The 15,767-nt window shown below is 44.3% G+C and overlaps 1 protein-coding gene across 2 annotated transcripts in view; it reads left to right on the top strand.

The window, feature by feature from the left end:
* The window catches only part of Mettl24 (methyltransferase like 24), a 113,445-nt gene that overhangs the window by 43,916 nt on the left and 53,762 nt on the right, over positions 1–15,767 (top strand). For both annotated transcript variants that reach the window (XM_059272510.1, XM_059272512.1), the window contains exon 4: positions 10,734–10,962. In XM_059272510.1, the coding sequence (XP_059128493.1) occupies positions 10,734–10,962 (229 nt within the window). The remainder of the gene's footprint in view (positions 1–10,733; positions 10,963–15,767) is intronic.

Below are 15,767 nucleotides of genomic sequence, written 5' to 3'. Positions count from 1 at the left end.
ACCCAGGACCACAGCCCAGGGATGGCCCTACCCACAGTGGGCTAGACTCTCCCACGTCAATCATTGTTTAAGAAAATGCTCACAGACCTCCACAACCTGATCTTATGGAGGCATTTTCTCAGTCGTGGGTCCCTTCTCTCAGATGTCTCTAGCTTGTACCAAGTTAACACAATAAAACAATGCTCATTAAAAAAAAAACAACAACAACAAAACAAGCAACCAGGACAACATGATACATGCCTCAAAACAAAGCAGGCGAGAACCGTTTCTATTTGGAACAGTCTGCTTAGGAGACTATTTATAGAAGACACATAGGTCCTCAGGCTAGACCACTGTAGTGTTGTTTAGAGCAGTTCAGAAGACCCTAAACAACATCACACATCCCTGCTCCTCAACTAAAGGTTTCACTTACTTCATTCCACGCCCCACATTTAGACATCTGCCGGACTCTGTGGTTGTGGGTAGGGCAGACATCTGGGTGTTGTGGAGACCTCCCCAAAGGAGCTGGTTAGGAGGGGACCATCATTGCTACCAAACTGTTACAAGCAGTTTGTTGGCAGGGGTGCAGCTCAGCTGGTAGAGTGTTTACCTGGCATGCCTGTGGCCCTGGCTTTGATCCTCAGCACTGCAAAACCAAGGCATCCATACTTAGACTCCCACCACTCAGGAGGTAGAGGCAGGAGAATCGGAAGTTCAAAGTCATCCTCCACCATATAAATGAGGTCAAGGCCAACCTGGGAAAACGTGAGGTCCTGGGTCCAAGATAAAGGATTACAAGTCATTGTGGATTTTTATAAAACCAAGAAAGAATTCAAATAGAAGTGTGAAGTTAATTCATACATTCACAAATGAATCAAATGAAGAGCTGTTGCAGGTGTCTCTGGGTGGGACTTGGCACAATGGTATTGGGTCTGTAAAGGGCTACTTGAGAGGGGTCACAGGCTGGGTGTTAAATGGTACTTAAGTCAGACAGGAACGTGCAGTCTGTTGGTTAGAACTGAGCTTCTCCTGGAAGCCCCCAGCTAGGCTTCAAGGTTGTAAGAAGCATGGAACATCGTGACAGCCGAGTTTGTTTTATGTCACATTAAAAATTTGTGAAAGTAGGTCAAAAAATAATTGCATAGTATAGCATGCAAATTGGCAATGTCGTCTCCATCCTATTTCCTGGTTCCAAACTTTACGTTCTGCTTAACATTTTACATTCCACAATAAATTCATATAAGAATATAACTGAATAAAATAAAACTTGGGAAGTTATTTAGGAGGTGTTTGGAAATTCTCCACCACCACCCCCCTTATGCTTCCAAGCTGTTAGATAAGATGGTTCTGCAGCAAGATTCCAGATTATTACATAGAGAAAAAAATTATTTTCTTTCATTTACTTTCAAAATCAGCTTTGCAAAAAGCAAATAAGAACTTCTGAATTATTGTGGAAACAGAAATGAATATACATATTATAAGGGTCAATATTTGATGAAAAACATGAAAGTTTTTATTACCAACTGCAATCTATCTGAGCACGGTGGCCCACACCTTTAATGTAAGCACTTAGGGGGAAGAGGCAGGTGGATCTTTGTGAACTCAAGGCCAGTCAATCCTGTCCCCCAAAACAAAATAAAACAAAACAAAAAAACCCAAAACAAAACAAAACCCCACAAAGAAACAGAGAAAAAGAAAAGAAAGATGGAAAACTTGAATCTAAAGAAAGCATTTGTGACAGAAAAAATGGCACTTGGATTGTGCGCAGTGGGTCAGGATGGTGACTGTGCTGTGGCTTGGGGCCTGGGGTCTAGACGTCCCTCCTGTTCTGGTGAACTTGCTACTTACCATCTCAAGCAATGCTGGGAGGAGACACACAAGCAGTGGTTCTGAAATGAGGGAGCACTGCAGGGGACATTGGCCCTGTGTTACCAGTGTCTGGGACAGTTCTGTGACAGTGGGGAGTGGCTGGGGAATCTGTGGTCTCAGCAGACAAGTGTGCGCATGACTCCTGGAGAAGGGCAATAGTAGAACTGTGCCTCTGCTGGGCTCAGTGACTCCCAGGCAAACCAAAGATGCAGATGCAACTGGGGGGACCTGGCATGAGAATCCAGGAATCAGAAGACAAGGGCGGTAGGCCTGTGACTCGTCTACCCCATGCTTTCTCCTCCACCCTCCTAACTGAAGCAGGCGCTGCCTTGACCGTCTCTCCCAGGGCTTAACGTTTCTCTGCTGGGAGTCAAAAACTCATATTCCACAGTAGATGTGAAAAGACGCTTGTCTGGTACAGTGTGTTCTGTCAAAACTTAGACTCAGTTGTTCACTTTTCAAATGGTGTAAAGTAGACCAGTGGACATGCAGGAAGGCGCGAGAGAGGGAGGGAAATGATGAAGGGAAGAAAAAGAAGAGAAACTGAAAAACAGGAAAAGGCCGTGGCTTCTGAGGAGAGTATATACCTTACCATTTCAGACAGGCTCTTCCCAGTAAGTCTTCCAGTACAGACAGCGGTGAGGGGATTGTCCAGATGTGGTGTAGGGGGCAGAGGAGGAGTGGAGCAGAGAGAGGAGTCGCCTAGTTGACTCTCATGGCAGTGACTGTGTTTTAGGGGTAGAAGTGAGCAGATAGGAAGAGGAGAGACACCAGGCAGAGACCACCCCCCCGCCACCCCCACCCCCACCACCTCCGTCTTAATCTCCTCCCGCTCTGGGCTAAATTATACTATTTGGTTTCAAAACATGATGTCTTGGTGTAAGACAGAAGATTTTCTAAGTCACACATGGTGAGGCAACTTGAGCCAGGATTTTAGACAGAAAACCGGCAATGTGGCTGGGAGCATTTCAAGAAGAATGAATGAGCCTCATAGACAAATACATTTGTTTCCCAGAGCTTGAATGGAGCCAGCAGGAGCAGTGTTAGCATAGGATATATGAATGGGGAAGAAGATTGTGGTCCTCAATGCTTCTAGATATTTTCTCCCTGATAACCCAGCTGTGGTCTGGTAATACCATAGACATACTATACAGATGTTCATGCAATGTATAATATCTATGCTTTATTTGTAAAAAGAGGAAGTGTGTGTGTGTGTGTGTGTGTGTGTGTGTGTGTGTGTGTGTGTTCCCTAAAATCCATTTCATTCCTTTGGGATTGATACTGTCCTGAAAATACATGAGTTTGGTTTGTCTTTAAGATAGGGTTTCACTATGTAGCCCTGTCTCTTCTGGAGCGCCCTATGCAGACCAAGTTAGCCTCAAACTCACAGAGATTCTCCTGCCTCAACCTCTTGAGTACTGAGATTAAAGGCATATACCATCATGCTTGATTTCATGTTTTAAATGAATCTTTGGAATTTCATGCAATGCTACTAACACAAGGATCAATCACTATAAAATATTTTATTATCCATCGTCAGCTTTAAGAACCCTCCACACACACACACACACACACACACACACAAGCACACGTAGTTGGCAATTTACAGATCTAGCCTGCCACCACACCAGAGTGCCTTCCTTAATACTGCTGGTGCGCTCACACTCCGGAGGAAAACGCTTCTCACCATGCTTCTCACCACTTCCAGACCTCTTCTCTCAGTGATGAGGGCTAAAAACTTCTGCTCTGTACTCTGGATTTATTTGGTTTTAGCTTCTTAACGGTTTTATCGACATATAAATACACTTCTATACTATGTATAAATAGACTCACATACTTAAATACACCAATCAGAGGTTTCTTTTAATCACTCCACTTAAATTTAAAACATTTCCCTCACCCTTTCCTTCTCCACAGCCCTGGAGCTGATATACATTTCTCCCATTTTCCCTCTACTCTTTAGCTCCCTGACTGTTCAGCCTCTCCCTGCCTACCCCCTGGCCCTAAGCAAACACTAACTTGACTTTCTGTCTATAGAGGCACCCTTTCTGAACATTTCATGTAAATAGAATCACATGATATATAACATTTTGTGACTATTGACTCTAACACAATGTTTTCATAGTTCATCTACAGTGTAGCATGTACCAGCACTCCATTACTCTTTAGGTCTGAGGCATAGCCCATTGTATGGAAATACCACATTCTGTCTCTTCATGCACCAGTTGATGGACAGCGCATTATTTCCCCCTTTTTAGTTATTATCAAGGTTGAAATGAACATTGATGGGTAAATTTTGAGCCTATGTCTTTTCATTTATCTTGAATATAGACCATTTCACATCCCTACTAATAATCTATGACTGTCATCTTGTCAACACCATATTGGCCTTTACAATTAGACACCTCTGGTAGTTGGGATGGGGTATCTCATTGTGGCTTGGCTCCTGAGTGTCTTTTCATATACTATGCCCTAAGCTTTTGATTCCCGTGGGGCATAAAACCCACTTACCACGAGAGCCTCCAGCCTGCTTAGAAAAAGGCTAACCAAAGGCCTGCTACAGTCCACTCTTTTACCTTTCAGTGGTATGTAAGAGCACATGGCTCCCAAGATATATGGTTCACATGCTTAAAGTACAACTGTAGTTCACCCAAAGAACACTTGTGTACAACTTTGAAAACAAGCACTCCTCTCCCAAGAACGCTTAGTGCTGTCTACCAGGACTTCATCATGATGGTCATTCTGTGGGAAAAACACATCGGACAGATGTTTAGTGTCTATTCCACACAGCTGCATGCAGGCGACCTGGCTGCTTTACTCTGAGACATCAGAGAAACCCCAATGATTATCCTGATATTCTAGTCTAGACTACTTTTGGAAATTTAGCTCTGTCTTTCCCTTCTTAGTTCTTAGAAACCTTTTAGATTTGATTCTCTTGCTATGGAGAAAAATTTGCTGTGCCCTAAAACCTCAGCCCTGATGTGATATTTATTAGTGACTCTTCTAACTTCACCCGTCACTTATGGAGGGGAGGTGGCCGTCCTAACTAGAAGCTTTCCAGTGTGCATCCTAACTGCTGGAGTGTTTCAGAGGGGAACTGTTGAAGTTGCTCATTGTCCCTACTGTCCATTCTCCTGGTCTGCTTTTTTTTTTTTTTTTTTTTTTTTTTGGTTTTTCGAGACAGGGTTTCTCTGTGTAGCTTTGCGCCTCTCCTGGAACTCACTTGGTAGCCCAGGCTGGCCTCGAACTCACAGAGATCCGCCTGGCTCTGCCTCCCGAGTGCTGGGATTAAAGGCGTGCGCCACCACTGCCCGGCACTCTCCTGGTCTTCTTTTGGTAAGATAATTCCTGAAGTTAGCAAGGCACACGGCCACTCTGGATTCCCGGATTCCCCAGCTTTCCCTGGAGCTGCAATGGCCGTGTGACTAGCCATGAGTGATCGCTGTGAGCGGAAGAGATGCTTGCAGCTTTCAGGATGTGGCCTCACAAGAAATGAGTGTAGCCACTGCGTCTCTCTCTGTCTTCCTGGGTGACTGCAACACAGACAGGACAAGGGGAGAACGGACCAGTTACCTCAGACCTTGCCACGGAAGCCACACATGTGACCACACACATGATCTGTGCTGCTGGCTCCGTGGACTACACCTAAAGGAAATATTTCTATCAAGTAAACTTTTCTACAGCAAATTCTCTCTGAAATGAGATAACAAAAGAAGATGGTTGACGTTCAGATTTTTTTTGTATTAATGATAGGTATTACTGTAATTATTTGTTCAAAATGCTCTTTGCTCATCACTGCTTCGTGAGCTCCCTCCTCTCGAGGATACGTGTGCCCCCTTTGTCCTCGTGCTCAGCAGACGCCTTGCTCCTGTGCAGCATCCTCTAAATACTCGTTTACATACAGGAGTGAGATGGGGAACTGAAGTTTGCTGCGTGCTGTGTCTGGACACTGTGGTATGTCCTGGGAGTGGCAGACCTAACAGCAAGCTTTTTGTCACTGAGGGCAACGTTGCAGGTCTCTCTGTCATCACTGTTGGGGGCACAGGAGAGTCAGGAGCAAGCAAGCTCAACAGCCTCACTCTCCAAAAAGTGACAACTTTCTAGACTTTGAGAGGAATGTTCCTCCAGAGCCCTGTGTCCTAGGTCACCTGCTGTGAAGGAGTGTGTGGAGAGTGCACCTGTGTGTGCATGCATTGGAGGTGTTAGACATGGATTCTACTCCTGGTTCTGTTACCTTGGGATGTATCGTGCAGTATCTTAATTCTTCCTCTTGCTTTTACGTCTGCCATGAAAGTTGATAAATGTAAACCAAGCCTGGAAAGATCATTATTTTAAATACACAAAAGGCGGAATTGCACACACTAGGTAAATGAGCATAGCTTATTGCTTCCCAACACAGTACATATTTGTATATTAAAATTAAATGGTGTGGGGATGTCATGGTGAAACCCCATGATCCTATAGTCCATATACACTGATTGTGATGTTAATCTCGGCAGCTTGAGGGGGTTAAAACATGCCTAGGGAGTTAGCACAGCACATCTCTAGGGGTATCTGTTGGGGGTGTGGTCAGTGTAGTACATCTCTAGGGGTATCTGTGGGGGTGTTTTTAGATCATAACATCTCTGTCCTGAGTGGGTTAAGCTGTGATGAACTCAAGATGCGAATGAAGTGTCGGGAGGGGTGAGAGCTGTGGAAGGTGGGACCCAACTTGGGTGGGGTGTCCTGGGGCTCTGCCTTGCCCTGGACTTCATGTTACTGCCCTGCTCTGCTCCCTGTCCGCCATGCTGTGAAGTCTTCCACCAGAGCTTCCCCCCTGTGACGGGGTGAAACCAGGGGCTGGAATTAATGCTTTCTTCTTCAAGTTATTCCTATAAGTGTTATTCTTCCACAGCTACAGACTGACCTACTTCTGAGAAGAGGCTTTAGTAGACTGAGCAAAAGTAACCTCAGTTAATAAAAATTACAAATTAACAAGCAGGCTCCAGTCATCTGCTGTATCATATAAAATATCTCTGTTATGTACTGATTGACTTACATGTGTAGGCATGTGCTTCTAATAATTTATAATAGAGACCATCCCTTGTGCATGTGTAGAAAAATCCTGGAAAGATACAGAAAAACTACTAAGCATCAATCTCTAGAAGTTAATGGTTACAATTTCTAGGATTGAAAAACTTACTTTTCATTTTTTCTGCTTCTTACTTTTTAACTTTTTTTTTCTATGTGTAGAAGCTAGAATTATAAGAAACTAGTTTAAGGGGTCGAGTTGGAGCTCAGTGGGCAGAGAGTTTACCGAGTATGCATAAGGCTGTGCACCTGATCCCCAGCATAATGAAGAGAGGGAGGGGGATTGAGGGGGGAGGGATGGAGGGAGGATTGAGGGGGGAGGGTTCTGAAGTGGGTTTCATAGAAAGAAGAAAATAGTCAACAAGACCGCTCACGTAGAAGAAGTGGGACTGTTGAGTGTTCTCACTAAAGTGAGTTGATGAGATCTGGCTGAGGCTTATTGTGGGTTGAAGGACACGTCAAGTTATCCAGTGATGAAGAGAGCCATACAGTGGGGTGAAGGGTGAGATTGAAGTGAATAGGACCACCTTGAAGTTTTAGGTAGATGAAAGCTTATTCTAGTTAACTAAAACTGCAGAATGATTGTTAGCTCCTGTTTTTGTGTGTGCCCAAGTTGTGCAGCAGTCTGGAATAGTAATCGAAGAGAATCAAGTTCTTCTCTACTAGTTTGGGTTTGGCCACTGTGTTACAGACATTCTGTGGGGTTTTGTTGTCCTAAATCAGTAGTAATCATAGGACTTTGGAACTAAGCATGGTTATACATGCTTGTATTCCATGCAGTAGGAAGCTGAGGCAGGAGGATTATGAGTTCAAGACGATGGGCTGCATAGCAAGGCTCTCTCTCTCTCTCTCTCTCTCTCTCTCTCTCTCTCTCTCTCTCTCTCATTCTCTCTCTCTCTTTCTCATTCTCTCCCTCTCTCTCTCCCTCCCTCCCTCCCTCCCTCCCTCGCTCCTTCTCTCCCTCTATCCCCTCTCTAAAAAGGAAAGAATTTTTGGCAGAGAAGTCTTAATTACCATGAAAAAATGACTCTTTTTTGGTTTTTCATGTTTTCCATTCAAATTGGCACTTTGATCAACATGGTGATTCTTACATTAAATAAGAGATTTTTCTTAGTAGCTCAGTGTTTGTAAACATATGAACTGTCTACATGACATACTACCTACTAGGTGCTTAGGTACAGTGTACTCATAATTTCTTCCCCTTGTTGTTGTGAACTTAGGTATAGACTCTTTCCTTGTGCTCTGGATCTAGTAGAAGTGCATACATTTGCCCTTTGCCCTTTACCTGGACTACTTTAAAATACACTCCATTAAAAGAACATAGCGGCCGGGCGGTGGTGGCACACGCCTTTAATCCCAGCACTTGGGAAGCAGAGCCAGGTGGATCTCTGTGAGTTCGAGGCCAGCCTGGGCTACCAAGTGAGTCCCAGGAAAGGCGCAAAGCTACACAGAGAAACCCTGTCTCGAAAAACCAAAAAAAAAAAAAAACCAAAAAAAAAAAAAAGAACACAGCGGCTGCCCCCAAGTCCAGCGTCATGCTTAGTACCATAGAGACAAATTAGCACCTCATTAGAAAGCAGCTCCCCTCAAAGGAACGAATCCTAGCCTTATCTTTTTTTGGCCTTTGCTGAGAAAATTCTTTTAAGACTAGTGGGTATTCTTATTTTTCTTGAAAATCAATTTTGTTTCAGACAATATATTCTGGTCACAGTTTCTCTTCCCTCAGCTCCTCCTAGATCTTTCCTACCTCCTCACCCATCCAACTCTGAACCTTCTTTCTCTCTCTCTTCAGAAAAGAAACAGGCAAAGAACAAACAATAATAATGATAATAGTGATAATAATGATAATAACAACAACAAAGAAAAAACAAAAGAAGCACAGAGACAAAACACAAAAACAAAATCCATAAAAAACGCAAAATCGGTAGCCATAATATACAAGCAAAAGACCAGTAAGATAAAAAAAAAAAATTCCCAAACAAAGCAATATGAACAACAACAACAACAAAATCTCCAAAGATACCATTGAGTTGGTTCTGTGTTTATCATGTACCGCTGGGCATGAGGCCTTCCATTAAGTGTGATTTATACACCCAGTGAGCCTTCATTGGAGAAAACTAATTTTCCTTTGGAAGTGGTTGTCAGTTGGACATAGCTTCTGGGTTAGGAGTGGGACAACATGTCCACTCCTCATTTCCATGCTGGGATCCCATCTGACTTAGACCTGTGCAAACCCTGTGCATGCTGCTCTAGTCTCTGTGAGTTCATCTGTATGTCAGTCTTGTAGTCTGGAAGACACTGTTTCTTTGGTGCCCTGCATCTCCTCTGGCTCTTACAATCTTTCCACCTCCTCTGCTGCACAGTTCCCTGAGCCCTGAGGGGATGTATCCCACTCTGTGCACATTGTCTAGAGGTGGCTCTCTGTATCGATTTCTGTCTACTACAGAAGGAAGCTTTTCTGGGGATGGCTGAGTGAGGACCTTTGGGTCTAGCAGCATGTCAGTAGGAGTCATTTTATTGCTACATTCCTTTAGCAGAACAAGAGTATTTGGTTTTCCCCTGGGTCCATGGCCTATTTAGTCTCAGGTTCTTGGCCACCTAAGTGATGTTGAGAATGGGTTCCATCTCAAGGAGTGGGCCTAAAATCCAAAGAGATAGTAATTGGTTATTCTCACATTTGTGCCACGATTGCACAAGCATATCACACAGACAGGGCACCATTGTAGATCACAGGATTTGCAGCTGGATTGCTGCTTATGTTTCTCCCCTAGTAGCATGCAGAGAACCTTCCAGTACCATGAACACTAGTTAGGAGGGGTAGAGGCGCTTGTGAGGCATCAGCTCGACTTCTCTGTGTTCGATGAACGTATTTAAGAAACATGTAAGTGTTGTCTTCAGCCTCACAATCAGTTTGTGGAGAGCAACTAATGGTCTTGGCAATAGCCAAGCTGTTTGGGGTTTCTGTGGGACCACTTTGACCAACAATTCAACTAGATGTAACCCATTCCTGGCCCTGGAGGTTTCACTGGATGGCAAATGATGTCTAGTTGGGGCTTTGTTTCCTCCATTGTTTGGTGACTTCATTTAAATTCATTCACATATGTATATGTTTTTTAAAGTTTTTCCTGTAGTAGGCTTTCATATGACCCCACAAATAGCCCTTAGTGTTAGTTGTCCCTCTCCATATTCCCTCCCTTACCCCCCTCTTCCCTCCCCTTCTCTGTTTAATCCTGTTCCAGTTTCTCCATAACTCTATATTCTATTACTCCTTCCTTGGGAGACTTTCTTCCTGTTCTTTTCCTAGCCTCTGTGATTATATAGATCGTAGCGTGCCTATTGAAGCTAGCAGGTATTCTTATTTGTTCCCTTGCTAATATAATTTACAACCCAATCAAACCACTCTCACATGAGCCTACATGTTTAGCTAGTGATTCCCTAATCTGTACTAGCAGATTAGTTTTCTTTTATCCAGAGGCTTGGTCTATAGTGTATGAGTGTATGCATGTGTAGTGCATGTGCATGTGTGTGTAGGGAGGCTTTGGCCTATAATGTATGAGTGTATGTGTGTATACAGCATGAGCATATGTGTATAGAGTATGTGTATGTGTGTGTAGGGCATGTGTATGTGTATGTAGGGCATGCATATGTGTGTGTAGAGCATGTATATGTGAAGTTCACTGAATGTGTACATTAGACATGTTTTAAAACAGAAAGCGTAATGTCACTAGGAACACTGGCATTAGAGCCGTCAATTTATTCATCTAATTTTGCTTCATTGTATTGTTTTGTTTTGATTTTCTTTCTCTGGTCTCCAGGCTGGGCAATGATGACACACACTTTGAGGTGCGCATGGCCAAGGACGGATGTGAAGTACATCGTTTCGACCCTAGCGTCAAAGCAGCCCACGTTCTGGAGAGCCGGCGCCTCTGGCATCACCGATTGGCCATTGACTGGCGGGATCCACATCCAGCTGTGGCTGCTCAAAAGCTACATAGCAACACCAGAAAACTGGGCAGCATTTTGAATGAATTTGGGCATCACAAGGTGAGACTTCTCGTTTGAATTCACAAACAAAGTGAGCAAACCCATCAATTAAGAAAATGAACCCTGACGCTAACAGTGTTGGAAAACTGGAGGCTTGCTTTTTCAATCCTGCTGGTCACTGTATGTTTTATTTATAGAGTTGACTTGTAGACATGATGTTTGGTGACGCTAGAGCTGTTTACACTGAATTGTGGGTTTTAGTTGCTCCTAAGGAATGCTAAGAATGGCCAACATGAGACAAGAGACTAAGAAGCTACTTCTGACAGAGACTTCAGCACACTATTCCTGCTTGGGAGTTTATCTAAAATTTCCAGAAAGCTAAACTCCTTATTTCAGTCTTGAATGTACAAAACTAATCCTTCCTATGGTTGTTTGGTAAGACACTGATTTTACATATGATTTCTCATGTTGCTATTTTGAGACTTTGGCTCTTAAAGTACAGGAAATACATGTGGCTCCGAGTAAAATCTACTTTGTAAAATGAATGGACATCACGTACGTTGCAATTTATATAATTATGTCAAAGGATGTAAAATATATGCAAGTACTCCATTGTGAAGGAGCATCATAAAGGAATTCAATCTTTGAACAATGTTCCTTGAACCCAAGTTTTAGCATCGGATACCCCAGCTAATGCATTTTCTAAGTGGATACTAAAGGGGTGGTTCTGGGTGCAGTTGCCTTTTTTGGTCTCCCTCTCTCCTTGAGTGAGTCTGGCCTGCCCTAGCCCATGGTTCCCAACCTGAGGTGACATGTAATTCAAAACATGTCAGAATAGGACTCCAGCTGTGAGACAAGGTGTGGGGGACTTTAAGCTTGAACTGGCTTCTTAATCTTTAATAAAGGACTTTCCCTCTGCATTATTCCCTTTCCTCTCCTCCTCCCTTCCCCCTCCTCTTTGAAAAAACAATCCCTGTCTTAGGGTTTCAATTGCTGTGATGAAACACAATGACCAAAAACAAGTTGGGAAGGAAAGGGTTTATTTCCTCTTACAGCTTGTAGTTCATCATTCAGGGAAGTAGGGGTAGGAACTCAAGGCAGGAGCCTGTATGGGAGTCTGTCAGAGTCCAGCTCCAACCTGTTGAAGGGTTCTTGTGGGGAGGAGAGAGGAATGAGAAGTATTAGATAGAAATATAGGCAGAGACGACAAGAAAGACAGAGACACAGGATAGATTTGGGGGGCCCTGGGTCAATACCCAGCCTCTTTGAGATTTATTCTAATTGACTTTTTATACACTACCAAGAAGACCTCCCCCTTTCAAGACCAAAGCACAACATACAGCCAAGTGGAGACCCTTCAAAACACCTAGTACCCATGCACCTGGCCAAATCTTCCCATTATACAGCCCTGCGGGGCAAAGCAAGCTCCGATTCTCTGACCTTGAGTAAGGTCTGACTAGGGAGCCTCTGTGGGCCCCCACAAGCCTGGAGGTAGGAGCCATCGAAGCCATGGAGGGATACTGCTTACTGGCTTGTTCCCTAGGACTTGCTTAGCCTCCTTTCTTATAGAACCCAGGGCCACTAGCCCAGTAGTGTCATTACCCACAGTGGGCTGTGGGCCCTCCCACAGCAAATGTCAATCAAGAAAATGTACCCCAGGCTTGCCTACAGGCCGTTGTGGTGGGGACATTTTCTCAGTTGTGGTTTCCTCTTCCTAATGACCTATGTCGCATTGACCCAAAACTAGCCAGCACCCTCCCTTTAGTCAGACAGTCAAAGCTTTTTCAAGAACAGCCTTAAAGAATTTATTGCTCTTCTACCATAGGACTAGCTATTTGTACTTTGTTTCTGCCACTAAGAGTAGCCAGCATCTGACAGTTAGGGACCTTAATGCTTCCTGACTACAATATTTTGGGTGAACTCTCTGAATAGGACTTTTTTTTTCAAGTGCTACTAAATTTTTTATAAGCGTGAGAAGTGGGGTCATTTTTTAGAATTTTATTCCAGTTTATTCTATTGGCCACTCTTACTTTTGCAAACCTGCTTTTCTTTACTGATGAAAATTACAAACCAATTCCCTAATAGGTCAAGTCTGGAATATTCGTAGAGTGAAAACTCTTTGTGTTCAGTGAAGAGTCTTGCTGCTTCTCTCTGTGGGTTACTTCCTGGTCCTGTCCACCCTCGCTCTCCCGAGACAAGACTGAACAGGCAAAAGAGGTTAAAGTCAATGCCCTAGAGCATTTTTTTTTTCAGTACGTTTTAGCAAAAGATTTGAGGATAAAATGAGGCTTTGAAAAAGTGATGTGTGTACAGAATTTATCCAAGCACATTTCGTGTAGAGAGTATGTTTTAGGATAATGAGGTGTAGAGCTGAATTGCAGGCATTCAGCTCCCTGGGAGCTGCAGTGGGCCAACCTTTATGCTGGGGGTAGTGTGGAGCATTTTGCCCCTAGTTAGCAGAAGCATTTACAAGGATTCTTAAAGACAAGAGATGATTTAAAGGGTTGCTTTTGTTCCTAAGGTGACTTATTTTTCTTAAAAACATTAATAACAATGAAAGTGATCTGCCTCGGGTATGTATCTGGCGTTTAAAGGAAAATTCATGGCTGAGGAATGGAAGAGCTGATAGTCTCCTTCACAGAGATTCTTTGGATGAGTACTTCCAAACGGAAACAACAAAAACTAAGCCACCAGTGAGTGATGGCTTCCCTTGCTAACACACTTCTAGGGCTACACAGTGCCAGATGAAAGGAAGCCTCATTTGTGGCCTGCAGAGAGCGTGGTCTGTTTTCGTTTCTGTGTGTGTGTGTGTGTGTGCAGACGTTGATAAATAGGACACGGCTGCGGCAAGGGAGGCAGACAGAGCGAAACACTCGGATCTGTATCTCCACCTCTTTGTCTGTTGATTCTGAAAGTGGCGGTAGAGGCCAAACAACGCTTTGAAGACTTTAAGATGTCTCATATAGTTTTGCAATCATTGCCATGTTTGACTGTTTGTTTTTTTCTTTCCCTTTTTTCTCTGCATCCAAACCTAGTTTCTAGCCAAGCGAGGAATGTGAGATCAAAATGTCGGCGGTATTTGAGATAGTGACAGAAAGATGCTTATGGTTCTTGTGCGGCTGTAAAAACTCTTTGCTAATTTTAACTTCAAACTATAAATCAAGAAAAACCTTTACAGAGTATCATGCAGAAGCAGCTGCATCAGCAAAGCCGCGTGGACCAGAAGCCCTGTCTGCCAGGGAGTAATAGCACCTGGATCCAGCCTCGCTGGGGGTGATTTACGGTCTAGTCCATGCTGCAGTGGTTGTTGCTGGTAACTAAGTCTATGAATTTTTCAAGAATAGATGAAGATTAAACCCGAGGATTCTGCTTTTATTAATTTTATTGTGTGTGTGTTTTTTTCCCTCTCTCAAACTCTTTATCGCATATTCAGCGTTTCCTACCTGATCTAGGCTTGGAAATGATAAATTATGATCGTTATGGTTACCAGCCAGCTAAGGGTTCTTCCGCCACGTTTGGGTGGAAAATGTGGCTGTTGAACTGCAGCTTCCTTAGCGCCGGCAGCTCTGAGCTTAGGGGGTCAGGAGCCTCTGCTCTCCGCATCCAGCTCTGCTTCTCCGCAGCAATGAGAGGTACTCTCGTACTCCTTGGCCTCGGGCTGCAGTGACTGGGGTTTGTAGTACTTCCGGCTCTCCATTTTCCATAGTCTTTCCCTTGCATCACCTTGTGTCTTTGCAACCTTTGCTTTCTGTGGCCCCCAGAGCCTCAGTTCTCCACAGAGACACTTCCACAGCCCTTCATAGCCTCGGTCTGCGCCTGTCTCCATTCAGGACCATTCTCTGGAACTCATCTGCTGCCCTCTAGCTACTACTGGGGGTGCCTAAGGCCGGTAGCCCAGAGAGTTGCTGCTTTTCATGCCACCAGCTCAACTCACTCTCCATGATAAAGACCACAAGGTAAGCAATGTGACCGGTCAGAAGAGACTGTGAGTGCCTAGTATTGCAGCATGGTAGGACGGCACAGGGCGAAGATCTGATCAGAACACTGAGAGGTGGGCGGCTACCACAGTCTGTCGCCCATGCGCACAGCCGTCTGTCTACAACCACACACGGAGTCACACAGCCTGTGAAGATTTTACTGGGCCTGCCATGGATGCAATCAGTGCCCAACTTGACTGAAGATTTTGGGTGACTTCTGGAGTGGCTGTGACAGATCGTCTGATGCTGTCATGGCTGAAACAACATTTTCAAGAGCTGATTCAGGGTGCCTGGAGTGGCTCTTAATAAACTAAGTCGTTTTCAAAGCAAAAGCCATGGTTGGGGTCGTGGCCATGAAAGCTACTGTTGGTTTACATTGTTGGAAGGAGACCTCCTCCCGGCGCCTGTGACTGGAGCCTCCCTGAGCAGCCGTGCGATGGTCCAAACAGAGCTACAAGAGCTGGAAAAAACACACAACAAGCAATAGCTGGCTTACTGATAGCTCCCAGCATCGCCGTGACAAAAGGGGCTGAAGCTGTAGCTGCTGCCATTCCTGTGGGGTAGTGCCAATGCCATTCCCAGTGCCACAGGATCTGAGAACCATAGAGACAGCAGAAGTGGTCCTGGACTCGTCCTCCCCTGGCTGGGCTCCTTAGCAACTGCTGTAGCAACAGCCAAGGGTTGACTGACAGATGTCAGTCAAGCAGCTGATCAGCTCACCCCTGACAACTTCAGTCCTTTGAAAAGAAAACAAGCAGACAAATCAAGCTTACAACAAAGATCTAGCATGAAATTTCATTCTTTGGCATCCAACAATACATAACCCCTACCTGGTGCCCCGGGGGTAGGATGGGTTCTCCCGATCTGCATCTTTCTTATTATGACCTT

Source organism: Peromyscus eremicus, chromosome 8b (genome assembly GCF_949786415.1).
Source record: "Peromyscus eremicus chromosome 8b, PerEre_H2_v1, whole genome shotgun sequence".
Classification (NCBI taxonomy): Eukaryota; Metazoa; Chordata; class Mammalia; order Rodentia; family Cricetidae; genus Peromyscus; species Peromyscus eremicus.
The sequence above is the reverse complement of the archived record's forward strand: the minus strand, read 5'-3'. Positions and strand labels throughout refer to the sequence as shown.